The sequence below is a fragment of the Lagopus muta genome, chromosome 1 (genome assembly GCF_023343835.1).
Source record: "Lagopus muta isolate bLagMut1 chromosome 1, bLagMut1 primary, whole genome shotgun sequence".
In the NCBI taxonomy this organism is placed as follows: Eukaryota; Metazoa; Chordata; class Aves; order Galliformes; family Phasianidae; genus Lagopus; species Lagopus muta.
In genome coordinates this window covers 66,410,333-66,432,872 of record NC_064433.1, presented here as the reverse complement: position 1 = coordinate 66,432,872, position 22,540 = coordinate 66,410,333, and the positions used below count along the sequence as shown (strand labels likewise).

The window sequence follows — 22,540 nt, the reverse complement described above, 5'->3', positions numbered from 1 at the left end:
GCCCTCCATTTCAGAGGAAGAAGAATAGTAGTGTCCTACTCAGTGCCTCCACAGCTCAGGAGACAATAACTAAGCATCTTGTAAGCAGAACTACAGAACTTCTCATATTTCTCCCTCCCATTTTATCTCCTTTTCACAAGGAAAAGACTGTATAAACCAAACCAGAAAACAGAAAAAGAACACATGCACAGTGGAGCAGAATAGCTGCTCTGTATGGAAGAGCTTTTTTTGCTTTCATGTAAATGCCCATCTGAATACTGTGCCCCATCAGCAGCACACAGCTGTGGAATTTTACAGCTACCCCCATGCAGCAAGACAGATGTCACTGAACATTGAGCATGGCAGCAACACAGAAATATGGTCTTCAGCTAGACTGCTCTAGCATCTAGCAACACCTGCTAAAACTGCTGCAGCATCAACATCTCTACTGTGCTGCTTTACATATCTTACAATCACATGGGCTTTGCCACTCAGACATCTAGTGTGCAATTCAGATGCCTTCATGTGGGCTTCTTGTGCTGTATGAGGGATGCTGTCTGGCTCCTGGCTGTCAGAATCAGAATAGACAGATGTCCACTGGGCCCTTGCTATTGCTACCAGCTCACATTGATAATTCCAAGAGCCCACTGATGACTTTGGAAAAACAGCTCCTTTGCACGTGCATCTGAACAGAGCCTCCTGCCCTGATGGTTCTTTAAAAAAGTAGTAATGCACAACACCTAAACTTCTGGCAGAACACTGCCAACATTAAATTAGATGGAGCTTAATGATGGCGGTGTGGTTATCATTAAAAACAGCTCTTAATGTCAACTTCCATGGTAGGCTGACCCTTCTAAATCTTTACTGCAGTTTATGTTAGTTCCATACAATAACTTCACAGTGTTTTCCCTAATACTGTGAAACTACATTTTGAACATATTTGAATGCCTCAGTACCTACTGACATAGGGAAAGCCATATTACTAAGTTTTTATGCTCCGAATGGTCATGGCAGTGCTACAGATGGCATGAGAAATTGTGCAACACAACCTGAGAAGTAAAAGCACCTACCAGCTGTTTATTCTGACAAAGCATTTTCTGCCCCTTCGCTTCCAAAAGGTTCAGGTTGTTCTTTGCTTCTTCTAGTTCTTCTTCCAGTGATTTGGCTTTCAGCACAGAATGTTGGATGCTGTTTGAAGGGAAATAAATCCAAGAAAACTTCAGCAAGTTACACGTGGTCATTAGATAGGGCTGACATACTAAGAACAGTGTATTTTTAGAAGCTGCTTGGGACTTATTCTTTGGCACAGATACTTAACAAAAGTTACGGGCTTTGCTTTAAGCAAAGGCTCACAGATTCATTACCCACTTTATCGTATCTCTTCCACACTTGCAATAAGGGATGAGAACCCAAGCAGGCATAGCACTAAAGACAGTATGCTTTTGTTTGCATCCACCTACCAATCTAGCTTACTGTAGTCAACTACCAGATTAACCTGAGCAAGAAAATTAATCTTCAACACTTCATCAATAGCAGTTAAGAAAGCCATTTCAATTCAGTTTTCAAGGATAAGCTTTGTATCACGTTATTTTCTCAGCCTGATACCCTAACCTATATACATTTAGTCAGTGTGGCAAGGCCCTTTTTCTGCCTCGCTCTGGGCCCGTGCAGCATCACAAAGCACACAGTCTGACATGAGGGCACACATCCCACACCAGCACTGCTGCAGGCCTGTTGCCTTAATATCCCCAGAAGATGCTGGGAATGTTTTGCCAGTTGACATAACTACATCACATTTGAATTAATTGGCTAAGATGAACATTATGAACTCACTGTAAAAAAAGCCCTATACTCATGGCATTGATGGCTCCCCTGGCTGCAGCAATACTTGCTAGTGGGACAACATACTTCAGTTCCTCAGGAAACTAGCAGAATAGCTCTTACGCAGTTATTTCCTCCCTGCTTGGCAGTAAGCAAAATGAATAGTTCCCCCCAAAATGGAGCACAGAACTGGAAACTTTACAGGGCATAACTCTTCTCTTGGTAATATTAAGACTTTCACCCCATCACCTCAGTTTTTATTTTCCCTTCAAGTTTACTTATATTTACTCTAAAATTTTGCCTAGATGCAAGTCAGCTTGCAAGAACCAGGCTAAAATATGAGTAACTGCTGTAATAAGAACCAGGAGGTACAGAGCAGAACAATCAGGCAAGAGGATTAAGCCTCACAAACACAATATGAAGCCAAGAAAGTTGCTGGCAAGAAGCACTAGTGAGGCTGCAAGCACAAAGCAAGGCTGGACTACTTGGTAGAAACATAGATCCACCCACATTACACTACACAGTAGAACAGATGGTGCCAGGGTCTCCCACCTTTTTATTTGTTGGCATAAATTCTCGTTATCTGCCAGTAATTTGTTGTTGGTCTCATCCACAGCTTCCAGGGTAAGCTTCAGCTTGTTGTTCTCTTCCTGGAGCTTCAGGTTGTTGTACTGCAGGTCTGCGACACAGGTTATCAAGTCAGATGTCTCCCTGTTTCAGTACCAAAACCAGAGAAAAAACAAAAAACAACTAAAGTCAAGGAAAGTGACTGACTAACTTAGACATTTTTTTTCTTAATCCTGAAGCTGAGTGGTAGCAATTAGAGGGGCAAGATGACGGCTTGTAAAGGACTATCAATGCTTGCAGCGAACAGCCATTTGCAGTCAAAATCCAAAATATCAAATATAGGTAAGTTCTAAAACTCCACATACACTAGCACTAGGCAAATATCTTGTCTTCAAGAAGTGTTTTTTACTCCCTACGATGAAAGTATGCCACCAGGTGAGTGTCACATCCCTATGCCTGCAAGACAGCACCTTTAGCCTTTATTTTTATCTTCTACTTTACTTCAGCCTTTACTTTTACCCACTCTTAGGCTCTAGCTAATACTTCCAACTCCTTTAGTAATGAGTCCTTTCACTTCCCCCAAACCACCCTGCAACTACACTTTCAACTGAAACTTGAACAAGGACCACTTTTCTGAGGTCCTAAAAATGAGAGAAGTGTCAGAAAGTAGATCTGAAGATTTGTGACTACACAAAGTGCAAAAAGTGATCTTTAAAAATTCCAGTGTTAAGTACTTCAGTATCAACTTAATCCAAATCTGAGTCATGATTATTAATAAAGAAATAACCTAAGCAAAATTAATGATCAGATTTTTCAGGAGATAACACTATTCTATTATCATGTACCTAAGAACTTGGAAAAAAAAAAATTAGGAAAGAGGAAGGGAGAGTTTAAGAAGAAAAACAAAAACCATAATTTTCCCCTCTCAGAAAAACTTTGACCACAGGAAATTAACAAGGTAGACAGATACAAAAGGACTAAGATACCAGTGGGGAAAATTACTACTGTTTTTCACTTTGAGTAGAAGCTGTGAGGAAGAATGCGGCACTATCAAGAGCATCAGGATTTCCACCAAAATAGTTTTCCGAAACCATCAGCTTCAGTGGTTCTAGGAATTGCTCTTAAGTAATCCAAAAGATAAGAGTACCAAATTCTGCAAAAGAATTGCTTTAACAGACTTACATGTCTCCTTTGGACACATCACCCCCAAATGCCTCCAAGCTTCCTGACGTAACATTCATCCAAAGCGGTGTCTTTTTTACTGAAAAAGATTTGGTTTTGGTTATGGAATAGAGACACAGTACTTTCCTGAGTAATATCAGAATAAAGTGGTCTGCACCTTCAAAGGTGTTTCTATGTACTTTAAACTCCTGGTCTTCTATGCTTGCTGTTGGTTCCTCAATAGCACTACCATCCCTGAAATACAGAAGCATCAAGAGTCACATCCAAGAGTACAAAAGAGGCGCTTGTTGATCTTGCTTACCAAATTGTAATACTTAAAGTTTTCAGCCAAACACCACTTCATGGTCATGACTGGACATCATGAGCATGTTCCAAAGTACAGGAAGTACAAACCACAGGAAAACTTTTCACAAAATATTTGAGATAAATTGATAAGAAGCCCTTACCACTTCCTCTTACAGTCTTCAATCCACTCTTTCATGATGGCATGATAGGTTTCAAGGTCCACAGAGACATCTTTCTGATCTGGGTCAAGCATGTTGCACAGCTCTTCAAGACCACTGTCTTCTAGTCCTCGACTTGTTGTGTGTCTCAAATAATCAACTATCTTGGAAACTGCTACTTTTCCTGAAATAGATACATGGGACCATGTACCAGATTGTGAAGACCAGTAGGCTAATGAAAAAAAGCTGCAATTACTGATCTGCCATAGTGAACACAAAATTGTCCTCTAGAGCTGTAGACAAACAATCAATCACTACAGCTCAAATGAAACGGTTTTTCTGTTGTTGTTGTTGGTGGTGGTGGCTTTTCTTTCTTTCTTCCCCTAATGCAGAAGCATGAAAGTTACTAAATTTGTGGAAATCAGTTTAAGAACAACAAACATGCCTTATTTACTGTGTTACTGCATTCAGGCCACTCATCAAATTGAGAAAAACATGTGACATCTTACTCTGCTGGACTTTTCTGCCTAACAATGTTAGTCATGTTTGAGATGGAACTTGGAAGAATAACCTCCTGCTCTGAAGCTTCACAGAGTTTGTTCCTAACGGGAAAAACTCTAAGAAATAAGAGAGCATCTCCAATATGGCTGATCATCAGAAATGCTTGCTCCTCTACTTGCTCTGCACTTCTGTACAGCAAAAGTTATCTGGGGTGGAGGAGAAATGAGGGAAGAAGGAAAGGGATGCATCATAAAAAAAAGAGACATGATCATATGATGTGCCACATATACAGCCACCTAGCTAAGGCAGCTATTCTTTCTAAACATACCACAGATCACCATGCCCCAAGCTGTAACATGATCTTAGTTTTGAAAACGTATTGACTGAAAGCTGGAAAAACAGCAACAAAAAGCACCAAACCTGTACGTTGTATGTCACACGCGTGAAATATGGTGGTCAGTAAGTCTTCTTCACAGATCAAGCTCACATCATACATGTCATCAGTTTTGCAGCCCCGTGACTGCTTCTGTCCTGTGAAGAATAAATTTGTCATTACCCATCTTCATTTGCTCATAGTAATTTCCATGCACGATACCTTCTAACTGCAGTATTGTTTCTGCAATAGCATAAGGCTGCACAGCATACCACAGCTTGGACAATGCATTTTTTCAGGTGACAAAAAAAAAACAAAAAAAAAAAACCAAGAAATAACAGCAGGAAAACTGATAATAGCTGAGGACTTGAATTTGGAAACCAGCCTACATGCCTACTTCTATACATGCATGTTTGGGAACTCTAGCTTTTCCTTTGCTTGAGGCAAATATTACGTAAATAGAACACGTTATGAAGCCAGGTATCTATTTCTTCCCTTCCAATCTTCCCATATCTTGGTCAGGTTGAGAAAACAAGCCCAAAGCTTCAATAATAAGAATTAAAAAGTCCATGTGTATACTTTGATCTTTCCATATTAAAGGTGGACTACACAGATAGCTAAAGCCCCCTTTCCTCAACAAGGAATCAACAAGTCTGAAGAAATATTTTTTATTCATGTTTTACATTGAGATTCACATTTCTCAGGGAAAAAATGAGATTTTGTTCAGCTTTTTAACAGACTTATCAAGTCAGACTTACCCTAAAACGTATTGTTACCCATTTAAAGAGTAAAGAAGTTAATCTGTTTAAGTTTATATACTCAGAAGCTTTTGTTTCCAGAACTTTTACCTCTTTCACTCAGAGATAATCTCTTTGGCACAGGGGGCTGGATCGCAGGACTTTCCAACTTTTTATCAGATGCAAACAACAGTAAATGTGGACTGGATGTCATGTACTTCTGTTCGCGGTGCACATCTTCAGATTCAATGCTTGCTAAAGCATATCGCTGGTTTTGGGCATTCTCCTCTCTGGATGTGAAGTAAGGTGGAGAACAGCTGTCCATGGAACATACTGGCAACCATGTGTTGCTGGCACTCTCTTCCCTTTCAATGACAGAGTACGTAGCATCTGCAGAGCTGCAGTCTGAGATACGTCTGGAACAAGGTGACAGCAACTGCAAGTCTGCAGAGAAAACGCTGTCACTGCTGGGACTGAAGAAGGGGGGACTGGCACTATTACGACTTCTGAAAGTTCTTTTCTTCAGTATTTCTTCTAGATTTTTTTTGATATTGCACTGTGGACTGTCAAAGTTGCGAGACTGAAATTTCGGTATTTGCAAAGCAGGGTTAGAGACTTGATCCATCATTTGGATTGATTTGATCTTCCTGCATATACTGTCCACTGGGTTGTGATGCCGTTTGCTAGCACCACGTTCTGAAGACATTATCAATTCCCCACTCTTGCAAAGTGTCTGAAAAGAACAAGGACAAGATGTAATAGTCAAAACAATGGGCACACATCCTTCGTGCCATCTTGTTCACTGAGCAGAGAGCTCAAAGCTTGGCTATCAAGGGATGTGAAAATCCTTGGTCCTCACACTAGCCACGACAGCAGCCTTCAATTACAACATTTGGTTCTCCAGGGAACTAGAAGTGCTGCAGATTTGGAAGGGGTGAGAAATACATTTTGAAATCTTCCTCCTCATTCTTAAATGCAACATCCAAGATAAGATGGATAGGGTTGTGAGCAACCTGGTCTAGACCGAGGTGTCCCTCCCTATAACAAGGGGGTTGGAACTAGATGATCTTAAACATCTCTTCCAACCCAAACCATTCTATGATCTGTAACCATGCCAAGGGGTAGTGGGAAGGTAAGGAATAAAGGAGTTAAACTGAAATCCCCCCTCCAGCCTAGTAGTTACCTATCTTCTTAAAGGAAGCAGTAAGCATCTTTACCCCTCATCCTAGTTTATTTGAAATTATATGTTTAACATAGAACATTATATATATAAAAAAAACAACAGAATTCCACATAACTTCCCTAGTTATTACTTCTGACCATATTTGTAGCATATACTTCCTCTTGATCCCATAGGATCAAAACTTCTGTTTAACAGCAACCAGCAACAGCTATTTACTCAAGGTATCTCCTACAGCTTCAGGTACTTGTAGATTTCATTCTATTGCATCTTTTTACTCAGACTGAGGATCACAAAACAAAACAATATCAGTTTCCCTAGGAACTTAACTCCCCATTTTCCCTTTAGATACATAAAAAATGGTTTAAACAATTCCTTGCTATTTCTTTTATCAAATATTTATTTTCCTCTAATACAGCAACATGCTTCATTAGCATTTAATATAAGATATACTGCTTGTACAATCCTGTAGTATAAAGAGGAAAATCACAAGCAAGTATTTATGAATCCAGACTACCAGAAAATACTCAGTTATTTTATCTATTGTAAGCTATGTGCATACTAACTGCTTGGTTTTACAGATGGAGAACTTCACTGCTTCAGTCATATATATATATTTTTTCCTACTATTAATTCTTTAAGCAGCAACATTTACATATGGACCACATCCTTGGTCTGAGCAATACTTTATGATTAATAACAATAGTAAGATACTCAGCATGCTTTTTAAAGAAAAAAAAAAAGTTCATTTTTAATTATCATTGTGGTTTGTTTGCAGAATTTAGTCCTAAAAACAAATGCTAGGAAGTAACACAGTTTTCTATATCAATAATAGACAACATACCTTAAGTGAAAAAACACAAACACATTGCAGTTAGGCTTAATTACATTCTTTAAGCATACAAATACCTCCAGATACAAGCAACAGATCATAAAAGAACACTGATCACTTAACAATAACGGTTTTTTAAGTATTACCTACATTTCCCTGATTAAAAATTAGCATAAGACTTACACTCACAACAGCAGAATAAAACACAGAAAAATACCTTCACTTTCTCTCAGACAAGAACAGCACACACCAACTAAACCTACTTTAGCTGTTCCTCTGACTAGGACTTAAATAAAGGAACCTTGGTAGTGATACAGGCAGAGAGGGTTCACCTTCTGGAAAATCACCTTAACAAGGTACACCTGCTGCTGCCTGCCACTCAGCTGTAGGGCCAATGGGGCAACAAGTTGCAATGAGGTGCAAATAAAATGTCAGCTTGCAACTTTTTTGCCACCTTATTTGTTTTCTTTTGTGCCTGCTAGGCGTGCTACCCTGATTTACAATGCACTTAGTTTCACTGCCCCAGTACTCCAATTTCTAAAGGGAAAATAACAATACAGTTTATTGCTTTGCTCAGATCTGAGGTACCCAAGATGTTCCTCACTTCAATTAACAGTTTTCTTATTTTTCTCCAGTGCTGTAAGCTTTTAGGCAGCAGATCTCACCTAGTTTTTCCTGTACAGAAACTGAACAGGGAATGTAAAAATCATATGAAAAGTCGTAGCTCTTATCAGTTTTTAAAGGAATTCAGAGAGTGAAATTTGCAGGTTATAGAGTCTCTGTGTTGCCATCTGATCTGAAACATGGTTCTATGAGAAAACAAGTTTTGCTATAAAGACTGCTAGCGTGCTTCTCTTTTCAACACTATATTCTCAATCAAGATTTGTTTTTCAACACTGTGGATCATTAGGTATATGTTTTACAAATAGCAAGAAATAGAATCAGTTAATACAATGCTTTTGAGAGAACATTACTGCTTGTCACATAAATTCTAACCATGCACCCCACCAGGCTCCAAGTTCTTGGAGAAATGGCACCTCCCTGTCTACCACAGGCTGCTTCGGCACACCTGCAGAAAACTAGAATTGATGTCACTTTGTGATTAAACTCCAAATGTGGAAATGCACTGACATTTCTGTTTTGTGGAAAAATGTTAACTAAAACAAGAAGTAGACACTGCCATTCAGTAGTGTTGCCAGATACCAGGTGTTGGTGCAATAGGTTCTGGCTTAAATAGCAGGTGAGTGAGCACTGTGAGTAGACACTTTTTTCCAGGAGTAAAGCTGATTCTAATACAGAGGTATTATCTCCAAGAGCAAGCCAGTCCAGCTGAGGGCCTCATCTCTTACTTCTTTTATCTTTGAGCAATTCATTACGTGTACAGGAAGCTATTTAACTTCCCAATTTGAAGAGGAGGCCTCCCACATTAAAACAGTACTCACACCTTCCTACCTTGACAGGAACAAGTGGCCTGTTCTCAAGAGGTTCCTCCAGGTGATGATGATACCCATGCAGTGTGTAGCTAGCAGAGCAGGCACTGAGCAGGGCAAACAGTCCTTGCCTACTGACCACGTAATCTATACTGAGAAAGATGGAGTCAAAAACAGGGCGACAGATAAAAGTGCTTCACTAATAGGGTCTGAGGTTTAATTAGACCCTAATACGTACTCTCCTAATAGTCACATCAACATACTATACAAAAGTTATTGTGCCATGTATTCTAGAGGTGTGAGAAAGTATTGAGGACCAACATTTTAGAAGTTTTACAAGTGCTAATATAGCAGAGATCCTAAGATACTTGGCTTCTCTTGAAAGCACTCCCTGATTCAGCGTTCAACATTTTCCTCTACACAAGTTATATACTTTGTATATAAATACATGTATACAAATATATAAAACCCTTCTCCACCCCTCCTGGTATCCATGGGTAAGGAAAGAGCACATTTTACAGATGGTGCTTGTACAGTTTGGGCACTATGTCAAGAATGCGGAGCAGACTACTTCCATCTCTGACTCCTGACTGCCCATTTATCACTCAGGTTCTCTGTGTAACCTCCACAGTTCCACCCAGCAAAATGCTGGCATCCAGCTTCTCAGTGATAGTGTTTATGTTTCTTGCCCAGCTCCATGGGTGAGACTGTGTGACAAACATACTGCTCTGCCAAGAGCACATGACTACATGCATAACGCTTACTATAGTTGGTAGCCCTCTAGGTAACTTCTTGACAAAGACAAGAATCCTTTTTGCCAAGTTCATGGGGATGGAAGTAAAGGTCAGAGGACTCCTTGGCCTCTGGTGCTTCTGTCACTACAGAAAGGCATGCTCTGTGTGATGTGTTTGATAGTATATGCTTCTGCTAACTTACATGGTAAATGCATTTACTTAGGTGGTCAGATCTCTTTTCCAGCTTGCAAACTGAAGAAAACTTTTTCAGCTGGACTCTTCTTCCTGGTGTTTGCCCCAGACATTTCCAACCATGAAAAAAATGTTGTACTATTCTATGAGTCACCGAACTTCACAACTAATACTTCTTTTTGTGATGTTTGCACCTTTCAAATATTTGTTTATTTCTCTTCTTTCCTGATACTTACAAATATCCCTTGCCTCATCTAATATCTTCAATATAACTTATCGATTAATTCATTCATTCATTTACTTTACCTTTTGAAATTTCTTCCTTCTTTTCAAACTCTTCTGAAAACAGTAGTACCTGGACACAGCATTGGTCACATTGTAGATCTCAACAAAGGCTCTGTGTGAGGCAATTTACACAGTCCCTAGCAGACAAACTTTTCTACTTCTTGCACTGTAACTCAAGCAGTTTTTAGTACAGTTCTTCTTGTAAAGTCTAGAGAAAAGAAGAAAAGCAGCTTCAGAAATGATGCAGTAGCACAGGAATCATGCAGACATTATTGTGTTGAACGGGCAACAGAGTAGTTAAGTTTTACTCCAGCTACTCATGATCTCTGTAATTGTATGCCTTGCTTCTCTTCCCTTCAGAACTGCACCATGAAAATACAAGTGCTCAGAGAATTTGGGTCCATTCTGAAAAACAGTGCTGAAAAGCATGTTCACATGATATTTTAGGCTTCTTCTATGTCAACTGATGACAGATAATTTTACTCAGAGAACAGATTTTACAAGGTGAATATAGAACTTGGACATAAAGTTTACCCCATTCTGGACGTATGGTGCTAAAATCCAGAGTGAGCTTTGAAACACCACAGAATTATAAAAGCAGAGCCAGATAAAGATGTTCAGAAACGATACAGTTCATCACTCTGTCCCAGGGCAAGATCAGTTTACCAACTAATTCTAAAACTGGCTTGGCTAATCTATTCTCTAAGCTTCTCAGGGATTATAGATCCATAGCCTTTTAAGGCAATCTATATTTCACTGTGCTACCACTGGAAACGCCTTATCAACAAGCTTAAATTCCCTTGCTGTGTGTTAAACGAAAATCTTAGTTGTTTGCCATTTCCTACTTTGCAGACTCTGCCTCAAGTAGTTCAATCTTTTAAGATGTAATGGGTAGTACGTATCAGCTATAGCAATGCTGTGGTAGATGCTGTTCACATACCAGACTGCAGTGAGATGAAATTGCCAAAGAGTTAACATACTAGGAGGAATGCACAGAAGAAATGAGGGTAAGAGAAAAGAGTCATGGTAACGGTACATTTGTACCTTGATACTATAAGAATACCATACTTGCTGATGTATCTACTGGCCACCTACATACAACAGCTACACCTTTCACTCAAGAGCAAAAAACAGATAATCATCAGGGAAAACACATGGTCGTGACAAAAGTCACCGATATATGTTTGGCTCCAAAAGGTAAATCTCCACCACGCAATAACTTTCACACACGTCAGCACTGACTGCCAATCCCAGAAATTGGCTTTTTATCATTTACAGGGCCAGGATAAGCAGCCTCTGCCCTTTAGATCATCTTTAAGAATAAGCATAGGTTATGTTCTTTCTAATAAGGGATCATGCTGCTACAGTGAGCTTCACTCTACTTCCCTCACTTAGAGTATTGATTACATGCCAGAGCCACTTCCTCATTTATGTGAATCAGCTGAGAAATGGCAGGATTGACAATGAGTGTTTCATGCACAGCTCATCACCCTGAAGTCCTGTAGAATTTAGTGTGTTATGATCCGTAACCCAATTATAGACTACTTCATTTTTCAACAGTATAAGTTTATACATGCCTATGCACATCCAATGGGTGGGGTTTGGGGGGGGGTGTTTCTGGTGAATGCAAGTACTCTGCATTTCCTTCTGAAAGTACTGTCTTCTGTTGCAGTTTGCAAATAAATCATGTCTCACCTGCCATCCCAGAAGTAGCTAGATTTCTGAGAAGAGTGAGATGCCCATCTTCTCACAGACTCACAGCAAGAAAGCTCTAAAGGGAGAAGTGTCTTTAAATTTTTAATCACTAAGGTAGAATTGACAAATCTGGAGTTCCTTGTTCTGCACACAGATTTCTTATTTCTTTCCAGGGAAATGGTTTTGAGATACATTTGTTATAATACCTAGGCAACTTAGAATACTTGCTCATACTAAAACTAAATAGATTCAAGGCTCAAAAGTCACAAAGGCACTAAGAATGTAAGGAAACAGGAAATCTTTTTTCTTTAGCCTCTGCTGATTTCCACACTTGTTGGGTTTAAGATTATGAAGGTCCTAATATTATACCAATAAGGAAATTTAACTGTGAATTGGGTTCATTTCAATTGATCAGGTCTGTGTAAAAAGCCATCTGTCTAGGCTCTGTCTGAAGCCAACAAAGAGAAATGGACATCTTCAGATGGGTATTCTCTCCTAATGTTGTAAGCTCTGTGGCCAGGAGGTGTGTTTCAAGGTCCTGTTTCTCTCCACTGAAAGGCAGACTGCAGAAGTGCTTCAGCTCCTAGTCACAAGGAAATAGTGACATTTTAGGTACGTTAGGAATCCTACCTACCCTCCAGCTTCTTCCTCACAAGGTCTTGGGTCTCCTGCAGGTCCTACGTGGTGTCCTAGGTGTCCTGGATTGTGTTTAGGCAAGGAAGCCTGTCTCTTGCTAATGACAGAAAAGAAACTTTACAGTTTTAGACACCTTACTGCCATTAAGAAACCAAACACGACAGCATTAAAACAGTTCTGGCTAATTTAAGAGGTTGCTGGCAAGGTCCTGCATTTGCTCTTGAGATGATGGTCACTTAATCTTACAGTAAGTCAGTTTAGGGTCTGACCTGTCTCCTCCCTGCTGTCTTCTGGATAGTCACAAACAAGCTGCAGTTGCTATGAGAAGATGACAACATGGCAACACAGCCATGCTTGCAAGAGCGTGGGATTTCAACACCACCAAATTCAAGCAGCTCAGGACTTCAGAAAGTGGTCAGAAGATAAGAAAGGCTGAAGTTTTCTTTCTACAATACAGTAGTTATCTAAATCATTTTCCATATTTCCCATTCTCTTCCTCTTCCCCCTCAGTTCCCATAGGAGAAGCAGAGCTGACTGTCTCCGTAGATTGTGTTAACTTGTCCCATTTCTCTGGCAGGAGAACAGATGTTTATTTTCAGTGCCTAGTACATTCTGGTTGTTTTCCACAAGGACAATAATCATGAAGACAATGTATTTTATACTGAGAAGAAGTGAACTTTGGGTGTTAATTTTCACAGACTCTGTTGTGCGTTGTCATTCTGTACCTTTGGTCTGTGCGTAAAGAGCAGCACCGAGGCAGCTACAAAGGGAGTATTTGTATCTTTTTCGAGTTCCTGCTTGTCAAATGTTTCATGAATGCACTGCACAACCCTCTCCTAAGGCTGAGGGTTAAATGTCATCAAGAAAAGTCTCTGATCTGTCAGAGCATGAAGAAAATAGCACGGAAAATGTAAATTTCACATTGAAGAAGATGCAAGTAGAATACATTCTGCTGCATAAAGCTCCATCTTGGCATGGCCTTTTTAAAGGACAGAGGTACAGTGGCAGTTCCCAATCACCATGAGAACTGCATGAGATCAAAACCTAAACTTTCATTTAATTTATTGCATCTATACCAGAGCAAGCTACAGCTAATGTGAGTTATGTGGGATGACCAATTATGACTGGAATTAGCACAGAACAGAGCAAAATTCCCCCAAAAGCAGGAAAGTAATTTTACCTTCAGTAGTGGTGTCCTTCAGAGCAGTCTAATACATATACCTCATGTCAGGGAAAAGTTCCTAACAAATCTTAACATTGCCTGTATACTCTTCATTCAGACTGCACATACATGAGTGTGCATTTGTCCCACATACAGGCTGACTCTTATTTTTGCTACTAAACAAGCTGCTTCTGTTTGTGAAGGTCCCACAGTAAATTTTTTATTGCTCAGTCTTCTAAGCAACAAATTTCTCACTTCCCATTTGCACCTTTTCCCCTTCTGATACCCTCTCTCATTTTACAAAGGAAAACAGTGAAGATAAAAATGTCAAATACAGAACCAGCAAGGCTAAGTACCAGGCATGATGAGCTCTTTGTCTGAGGATCAAAACAACTACACATGACTGTGGCAAGTCCAATAGAAGTAGCTTATGGAAATGATTTCTCTCGTTCCTACTTCCTGCCTTTCTTCTGTTAACAGCTACACCACTTGACCTCTTCAAGCCCATGATCTGGCTTTTACTCCAACAAATCCATGAGACAGCAAAGGGTTGGTGGTTTTTCAAAATTATCATTTTTTGGTTACTCAGCTTTGTATTTTCATTTGTGTGTAAGAAAACCATATGCAAGAGATTGTTAGAGAAGTGAACAAGAAGCTGCATTCTCTGAGTGTAAAGTAGGAATAACCTCAAGCTAGTAGCATGGGATATGCCACCTTTTTCTCAGTGTTGGCATATTATCACTGGGGAGTAATTTACTACCTTTTCCAGCTACCAAAATGGATAACAACCTGTTATATAGTATGTTATATTATCCTGGGTAAATACTCATTATTCATATTAATACCTGCCTCTGTCCATAGTTATTGATCATCTGGCAAGAAGGTGACGTTGTATTGCAAATGCACGCAGCTGATGCTGATGCATTCAGAAAGTATTCACCTGGCTAATGGGGTGCATCTCCAAGTGCATCTGTCTTTCCATCATTTCCCTCACTTCCTGCAAGACTACAGGTTTCCCTCAGGAGTCATTAGACCTTCTACTTCTCCATCTACAGAGCTGACAAAGAGATCCCTTTGGACTTCTCCAGCCCACCAGAGAAGGGGAGGGGACATTCACTCTGAAGATTTAAAAAGGTGCCCCCAAACCTTTAGGAGGTCTTGTGACACATTATTCCAAGAAACGAAGACTGCAGATTTGCTACTTCAATAGGTATGAAGGTGAGTGAAACTCTTTTGGTATGTGGGTAACATTTAGTTTGCAATTTAAGATTTTTCATGTGAGTATAATATTTCAGGGACTGCAGTTAGTAATTTTAACTTTGAAATAACGAAGGCATATACACATAGTTGTGTTTAGTGTGTTTGAAACCACTGCATTAAAAACATGCTCTAAAAGACAGGATGGAATAAAACACTGTGAATCACAGAGCTAGATGCTCTCTGATGCCCATCCCTGTTATCGATGCTCCGCAAAACAAGCGGACATGCAGTTTGTTCATGCTTGGTGCTTTCATTTGCATGTGCTGCATCAGCAAACAAATTAAAAGGATCCAGCAAGCAATCCTCTTGAAGTGTATGTAATTTTGATTGAAGGAAATAGGCTGCTGAGTTTAAAAACTTTTGTTTCCTGAGGAAGTAGTGATGTGCTTTCCCTGCTTTTGTTTGTAGTGGCCAGCCCCTACATTTGCTTATTGTCTGATTTCTATCTTCAGACTTGGTAAAATCAAGATGTACTTTATAACATATTTCCCTGCTAGTCTGTACATTATTCCTATTTCTGCAGGATCTAGAGTCCTTGCAAACAGAAGCACAAAAGGTGCTTAACTTAATGGCAGTTCTCACCTATATGCACCTTTAAGAAGAATAGAGCAAAAAGAATAAGTGTGTTTGATTTAACATTCATCCTCCCATTAGATCGCTGAGTATAGAAGATGAGATAGCTAGAGATCATGGTGAGGTTGGGCTGCAAGACAGGGAGAAAGAAGGAAGAGGAAATACCCTCACATTTAGATTTGAAGTTGAGAAGATTTACAGATCTGAAAAGCTTTTCCTATATCTTGTGGTTCTTTGCCATGCACAGGGACTGCGTAAACTGACAGCATCTGCACTGGCACTGTTCTTTACAGTGTCCTTCCTATCTTTTTCCTGGAGTGCTCCTCAGGTAAACAGCTGACTTGGGCTGAATGCACAGCTTCTATCTCACAGGTCGGTGCTATTTAATACCTGTAATTGCTAGTAATGTCATACAGTGCTGACATGTCTCTTTACTCGTTTTTTGTCATAAAGGCTCATTTCCAAAGGAGAAACTGGACTCCTCAGGCTATGCTCTATTTGAAGGGTGCACGTAAGTCCTAAGTTCTTTAAATTTTGAGGAGATAACTTTCTATACCATTGGATTATTCCTGATCTGTTTGGCTGTACACAAGCAGTAAATGACTGACGATGCTGTGGAGGTAGAAGTTCTGAAGCCTGCCAAGATGCATTTATCGTTATCTCTTCTTGTCTTTGAAACAGTGGCATTGCCAGTACTATTATTAATTTTTAAAGGGATCCAACTGAAGAAGGCAACTACTGAAAGAATAAAAGCAAACCAGAAACTACCGAAGATATACACAGTTGGAAGCTTGATTGTGAAACCTATTGGAAAGGCAACTTCCTTAACTGAAATAATCTCAAAGGAGATTTAATACACACTTGATACATATCATTCCTCATCATTATTCAGGCTTTAATTAAAACATCTTCCCAAGCAATAGGATAACACATTCCTACTACAAGCATCTTACATTATAGTCAGTATTCAGACCACAAGTGACCTTTTCTAAGGAGAAACTGGATGTCAGGCTTATCAATATTGTGGTATTAAGGTTGTGCAAATTAACTTCCGAGTTTCTGTTATTAGGACAGAGTTAAAGCAGCATTCAAAATAATGTTCTGAGTCTGAGAGATCTTGGTCTCTGATTCAGACCCAGAGCATTTAACAAAAACATTTCTAGTTTTAAAAATTCAGTTCCAAACGGAATTGAAAGTTCATAATGTACCAGGCAAAGTCTATGTTAAGGGAGCAAGGTTCCTTCCAATTACAACCACAATATATATAGATATATGAACTACAAAGAACAGTGAGGTAACACCATGTGAAATAAATTCCGCTGACAATTTCTGTTCATGAAAGCAAATAATTCAGCCCCTTAATTTTATTTTTTTTTTTCCAAACTGAGTAATGGATTGTATTGCTTGCATACCAGTCTTCTTCTAATTCTTTTTGAGTTCATGTAGAAAAATTCTTTTAAAAGCAATACCTCATAGGCCAGCAAAGAGACTGAAGGTTCTTGGCTAGCAGTTGAGGAATGACTGAAGAAAACTCTTCCAGACTGTATCTCCTTAAGCAGGATAATACAAGCATGGAAACTTTTGGAACAACACTTTCATGGAATAAAAGATGTTTTGGAGTGTTCTGGTTCAGGATGGGCTATTGCTTGTTTCAAAAGACCTCAGGAGGAATAAACACATCCAATTTTATGCTTGTAGAATTACTGCTGCAATTTTGTGTTTTGAAAAGACTACTTTAGTGGTTATAAGGTACCAATTACATCAGATTTGGGAAGTTGTTTTCACTCTTTCCACACTGTTCTTGTAGAGGGACGTAGATTCATCTCAGATGAGAGCCAGCGAAAGGACCTGTATGGCAGAATGCAGCTTGGTAAGTACATGTGCACAGGTGTATATGACACCGATCTTTGCTCAGTTTAGGGGAGAAATCTTTGAGAACAGGAGAAATAATTTTGCTTTTCTGGAATCTTGGCCAAGGAAGCACTTATATAAATTCCTCTCATCATATATACCTTTCACTCCAAAAACCATGTGAAACACAAGACTGTTCTCCTGTGCCTGGTTCTCCTCTCTTGTATACCTATGTGACTTCACTTCCATAAGTGGTGATGTTCCACACAGATTGGGTGTAGAGAGGGATAAGAATCAGTCCCTTTGATTTTCTTTTTTCAGTGGAAAGAAAAATAAATCCAATTATTAATTATGCTGAACAGAAAAAATGACAAAAGTAGAGAACATTGTTCCACGTCAGACAAAGGAAATGACTGTAGCAAAATGAAGAATGCATGAAAAAAGAGAACATTTTTTTAACTTTCTGAAGAATGTTAAAATAACCTCCTTTAGCAAGAAATTGATGAGCTCTTATGTGTTACTCATTTATCAGCCTGACTTTGAGCACATAATGTTGTAAAGGAGAACACAATATATATCCTTGGGTCTCAAGTTGTAAATACAAAAAAGAAAAGAGCAATATAAAGAAGTCCCAACAAACACAACAAACTGTCTCTGATTTTTTTTTTTTTTTTTTAATTCTAGAAACACGCAGCCAAAACACAAATCCTTTATCTCTTTCTGAAGCTGCAGCATTGTTCCTTAGTTCATTATGGAAAGCTCAAGAAGGTAAACATACGTTTTGTATTAAACTGAGCTTTTAAAGGGGAGTTATAAGTACTTTAAATGTGCTTTTTAGTAAATGTACTTATAAATATGCTTTAGTATGTACATAACATTTTAATCTAAAAACTTGTCTTTAAATGAAATATGATTCCAACAGAGTGAATTATATCAAGTTGTACATTTACAGAGTCAAGAACAAGAATAGGAGAAACAACAGTATCCAAACTTTTATATATTCAGCTTTTCATCTGCTTTTCAGATTTTTATTGGTCTAAACTCAAAGGAATGCCTATTGTGAATTAAGAGGTAGAATTAACAGAGAACATGGGGGTTTGGACGAAGTATATGAGCATTTCCGAAGATAAAACAGTGGAAGTGTCCTTTGTGTGTGCACCAAGAAAAAGAGAAAATTCTCTGAAGTTCACAATTCATAAATTTTAGTGATATTTTCCAACCTGCTGTTTCCGTTCCAAGAGAAAGGGGATGGAAACAGCCCCTTAAAAAAAAAGACATATGAGAGATCTAAGCAAAACTAGCAGCTTGTTTGGACAGAACTCCATGGAATAACACTGAAATTGCAGTAGTAGCCTAACAAAATAATCAAAGATATAATAATCTAAAATTGCTGCCTTTAAAATGACAGAAGGCATTATTATTTCTATTTTCATGTCTTAGCTAATCAGCCACATTACACTAGGGCTGTCCCTGAGGTATATCTATATCCTGGAAACTTGAAGTGATTGAACTTTTCCTTATCTACAATTTATTTTTCCCCATTGTGTCTTGTCTTGCAGTGGAAGAAGAAAACAGTGATCATCCTGGCTACCTGATGGACAATCTATCAAACTGGTGAAATATTTGAAATTTCTTTAACATTTGTATTCCATCTACCCTGAAACCATGATCTGTGTAAACAGTGTTTAATCTCCACTTAAATGCCAAAAAGTTGATGTATATATTCATTGCAACATTTTGAATTTCAAACTGATTAAAACTTCAGCCAAAGAAATCATTTGTGAAGTTCCTGTCTTGTTTAGGTAATATTGTATGTCTCATCCAAAATTTAAGATCCACTGTACCATCTTAGCTGAAAGGATGAATGAATTGTCCTTTGGACAATTACTTCATTAATATCCATTTTTCAATAGTTATAGGAAAACCTTTTACCACCTTCCACCCAACTGTATATTAAAGTATTTTTATTGTTGATAAAGGTAGATTCCTTTACCACTTCACTGCTGGCCCTGTATGTCAACACAGGATCAGGGCATCAAGTAATGACCATGGCATGCAGGCACTTCTGTTGTCAGGAGGCATGGTTCTGCTAGAGCTAGTGGGGACGCACTAGTTACAAATCTAATGTCAAACATGATAACCGGCACATAGATTATTAATTGCATCATCATTGTACCATTTTGCCAGCCTGTTTTTTAAGCTTTGAAACTGAAATAAACTGAAATCATACATAAACTGGTTCCATGCTGGTAAGGATGTATGGAACGTTATTTACATAGCATTGAGGTCTTACTGGGAAGCCCTCTGTAGTTCTCATGTAATTGAAAAGTCACTACATGATCCCCGCGTCCAAGCAGTTATGTTTTATTTTGTTAGCACACATTAACTATGAGGTTGTTTCTCCTCAACGTAAAGACATGCATCTGAAGATATGGAGAAATTAATTTCTACGACAGGCCACAGGCATTTTCAGTAGTTGCTTATAGTTAATATCATCTCAAATTCCCTTTCATCACAATTCCTTTAACATGGTCATTTACAAGATGTATCTAGTGATCACATCTTCTAGCATTGCAGTGAAGCTGGGCCTGGAATGATGATAAATAGATGTCTACTAGCTTGATACTACTAGAACATTTTTAGGTAATGAAATGCTGGATCATCCTCAGATCATATTAAAGCAATTGTGATGAAAGGAAATTTGAGGTGAGATGAGACTTCAGTAAAACAATGCATTGAAATGCAAGTAAAAATGCCAAGTTTCTTGAAATCAATTTTTTTTTTTTTTTGGAAGAGAAGATCAACTTTCAATCATTATGACCTCTAAATGTTCTTTTGTTCAACTCTCAACCTTTGACTCTGCAAGGTAACTTTAATTAAAACCACTCCAAGGAAAAACATACACCTTTGAGCTCACAAAGTGCAGCTGCTCTCCATTTAGTAAACTGTATGAACATTCGGCAGTACTTTTGCTTTCACTGCATTAATATGAAAAATACTCATTAATTGTAATTATTTGTTACTTTAAAATCATCTGGGACAGTAGAAACTCCTTTAAAATTCATTTCAGATACTGCAGTAAAGCTAGAACAAGGCTTCTAACATGGTATCTTTTTTCAGTGATCCAGATCAGCTTAAGAATGAAAATGCGATTTTAAAAATGATTTTATGTGGCCGAAGATACAGAGTGTGGCACTTCATCACTTTTACTCTTAATAATCTGTGTAGGAGGAACAGTGCCATTCGGTGACAGCCAAGTGTTTGAAGGGTCAGTGTGTATTCAAAGCAGGCCATCTGACCCTACCTCACCCCCAAACAGCAGTGGAGGTAAACACCTCCAGAGGTCAGATCGTCCTACCTGATAAGGAAAAGGCTGAATCAAATCCTGGAAGTGGCTTTTCTTGAACAGCGTGAGGAATTCTTGATTCACAAAAAAAGAACAATCTCCTTACTAATGTCTTTGTGTTGAAACCTACTTCTAAACATATTGATCCAGCCACTCTATATCTATGTAAGTTAAAGACAGTTGAAACTTGCAAGGCAAATCAGGTGTCAGTTTCTCATTCACAGATTCACTTCTTCCACAACGGTTTTAAAAAGAAGCTTCATAATCTTTACCAAATGCCGTATGAGGAAAACATATGGATTTGGAATTATTGTAGGATTTTATTTAATGATTAGGTCTTGTCATGTTTTTGTGAGCCTTGTTATCAGTATTCCGCATAATAATATCACATAGTACACTGGGAGTTAAGTAGCTAGTGGTGCTGTTCTGTGGATTGTTGCTATTTCAGCCCTTCATCTACTGGCAGCACCGGGCCTCACGCAGCCCAGGACGCCATTCACCAAGGCAGCCTGGGCTCTTTGCTGCTTCAGCCTGGTGTCCAGCAGGACTCCTAGGTCCGCTCCAGCTGGCTAACCCCAGCTGTCATGCGCTCCTGGGAAGTTCCCCTAGGTGCAGAAATTTGCCCTTCCCCTGTCATGGGGTCCCTGTCCGGGATGCAACAGTGCCAGCAGTGGCTTGGCAGCAGGAGAAAGGGGAGGAAGCAACAACGGCTGTGCCGTTAGCAACACCAACACGTATTTTTGCGGTTTGTCTTTCTAGTTTATTTGCATGGTGGAATTGGACACTGATGGCAAGGGTCCACTGGGGCCGGCGTGTGTCCCAGATGCTGCCTGGCCCCAGTCTCATCAGCTCGGCCGCTGTTCTATTGCTGCCGGCTGGGTGGCCTCTTCTTTGGTGATGCCGAGGCCTGGCAGTCGCCGGCCTTCCTCTTCGGGGCTCGCCGGGACTGCTGAGGAAGGCTGTGGCCAGAGGGCCCTGACACAGGCTGCCCTGGCTCTTCATGGGGCACTGCCTGCTCCTCGGTGACCTCCGCAGGGTTGTTATGCGGGCAGCTGGGATGCCCAGCGACATCTCCTCCTGTCCTGCCTGGGATTTTGTCCCTGGTGGAGCTGGCAGGGCTGCTGGAGAGTGCTGGGCCAGGGACAGGAGCCTCCTGTTGTGGGGCAGCTGTGGGCTCTCATGTTGGGTTGGCCTCCTGTGCCCCAGCAGCAGGGGTGACGTTGAGGCCCAGCAAGCGCTGAGCCTCCCTGCCGTACTTCTGCACGGTGAAGGCGATGAACTGCCTTACAAAGTTGCCTGTGTGGCCGTGCAGGTGGAGGTCCAGCCTCTCCGTCAGGATGTCCTGCTCCAAGCCGACGAGGAGCAGGGCCGAGATGACGCTGTTGGCCAGCGCTTCTGCCTGTGGCTCCTCGGTGCCCAGGATGCGGCGCAGCTTCCGTTGCAGCCAGGAGCGCAGGGGCCGCAGCAGGGCTGGGTTCTCCCGGAAGATGGAAGCCCAGGTGTCACGGGAGAGGCCGCCCGCAGAACGCCTGGGCACTGCAGGCCACGGCCAGGCTGCCCGGGGGGCTGCGGGGCGTCGGGTGGCAACGGATGCCACTGGAGCCGGTTTGAGGACCAGCTCCTCGTACTTGCTGTCCGCTGGCGTGGTGTGGATGATGGACTGCACACCCTGTTTGCAAAGCGGACACTGGGGCCTGGTGCTCGTCCACCGCTGGATGCAGGGAAAGCAGAACTGGTGGCAGCACGGCATGGCGTACGCCG

The 22,540-nt window shown here is 40.2% G+C and overlaps 2 protein-coding genes across 4 annotated transcripts in view; one reads left to right on the top strand and one right to left on the bottom strand.

Moving 5' to 3' along the window:
• IRAG2 (inositol 1,4,5-triphosphate receptor associated 2) overlaps nucleotides 1–7,940 on the bottom strand; it is a 38,780-nt gene extending 30,840 nt beyond the window's left edge. Inside the window, exons 1-8 of one of the 3 annotated variants that reach the window (XM_048934375.1) lie at nucleotides 7,833–7,940; nucleotides 5,715–6,336; nucleotides 4,914–5,024; nucleotides 3,996–4,176; nucleotides 3,707–3,783; nucleotides 3,550–3,628; nucleotides 2,353–2,511; nucleotides 1,050–1,167 (exon numbers count right to left, since the gene is read on the bottom strand). In XM_048934375.1, coding sequence (XP_048790332.1) covers nucleotides 1,050–1,167; nucleotides 2,353–2,511; nucleotides 3,550–3,628; nucleotides 3,707–3,783; nucleotides 3,996–4,176; nucleotides 4,914–5,024; nucleotides 5,715–6,309 — 1,320 coding nt within the window. In that variant the 5' untranslated portion in view covers nucleotides 6,310–6,336; nucleotides 7,833–7,940. Of the gene's footprint in view, nucleotides 1–1,049; nucleotides 1,168–2,352; nucleotides 2,512–3,549; nucleotides 3,629–3,706; nucleotides 3,784–3,995; nucleotides 4,177–4,913; nucleotides 5,025–5,714; nucleotides 6,337–7,798 lie in introns of all 3 variants that reach the window. The other 2 variants (XM_048934376.1, XM_048934377.1) reach the window with 2 other exon arrangements.
• Nucleotides 7,941–14,874: 6,934 nt separating this feature from the next.
• On the top strand, nucleotides 14,875–19,051 carry SPX (spexin hormone). Its single transcript, XM_048949051.1, has 6 exons — nucleotides 14,875–14,967; nucleotides 15,830–15,910; nucleotides 16,036–16,093; nucleotides 17,390–17,452; nucleotides 18,118–18,201; nucleotides 18,993–19,051. The coding sequence occupies exons 1-6, from the start codon at nucleotides 14,962–14,964 to the stop codon at nucleotides 19,049–19,051; spliced, it is 351 nt and encodes a 116-aa protein (XP_048805008.1). The 5' UTR covers nucleotides 14,875–14,961.
• The last annotated feature ends 3,489 nt before the right edge of the window (nucleotides 19,052–22,540 follow it).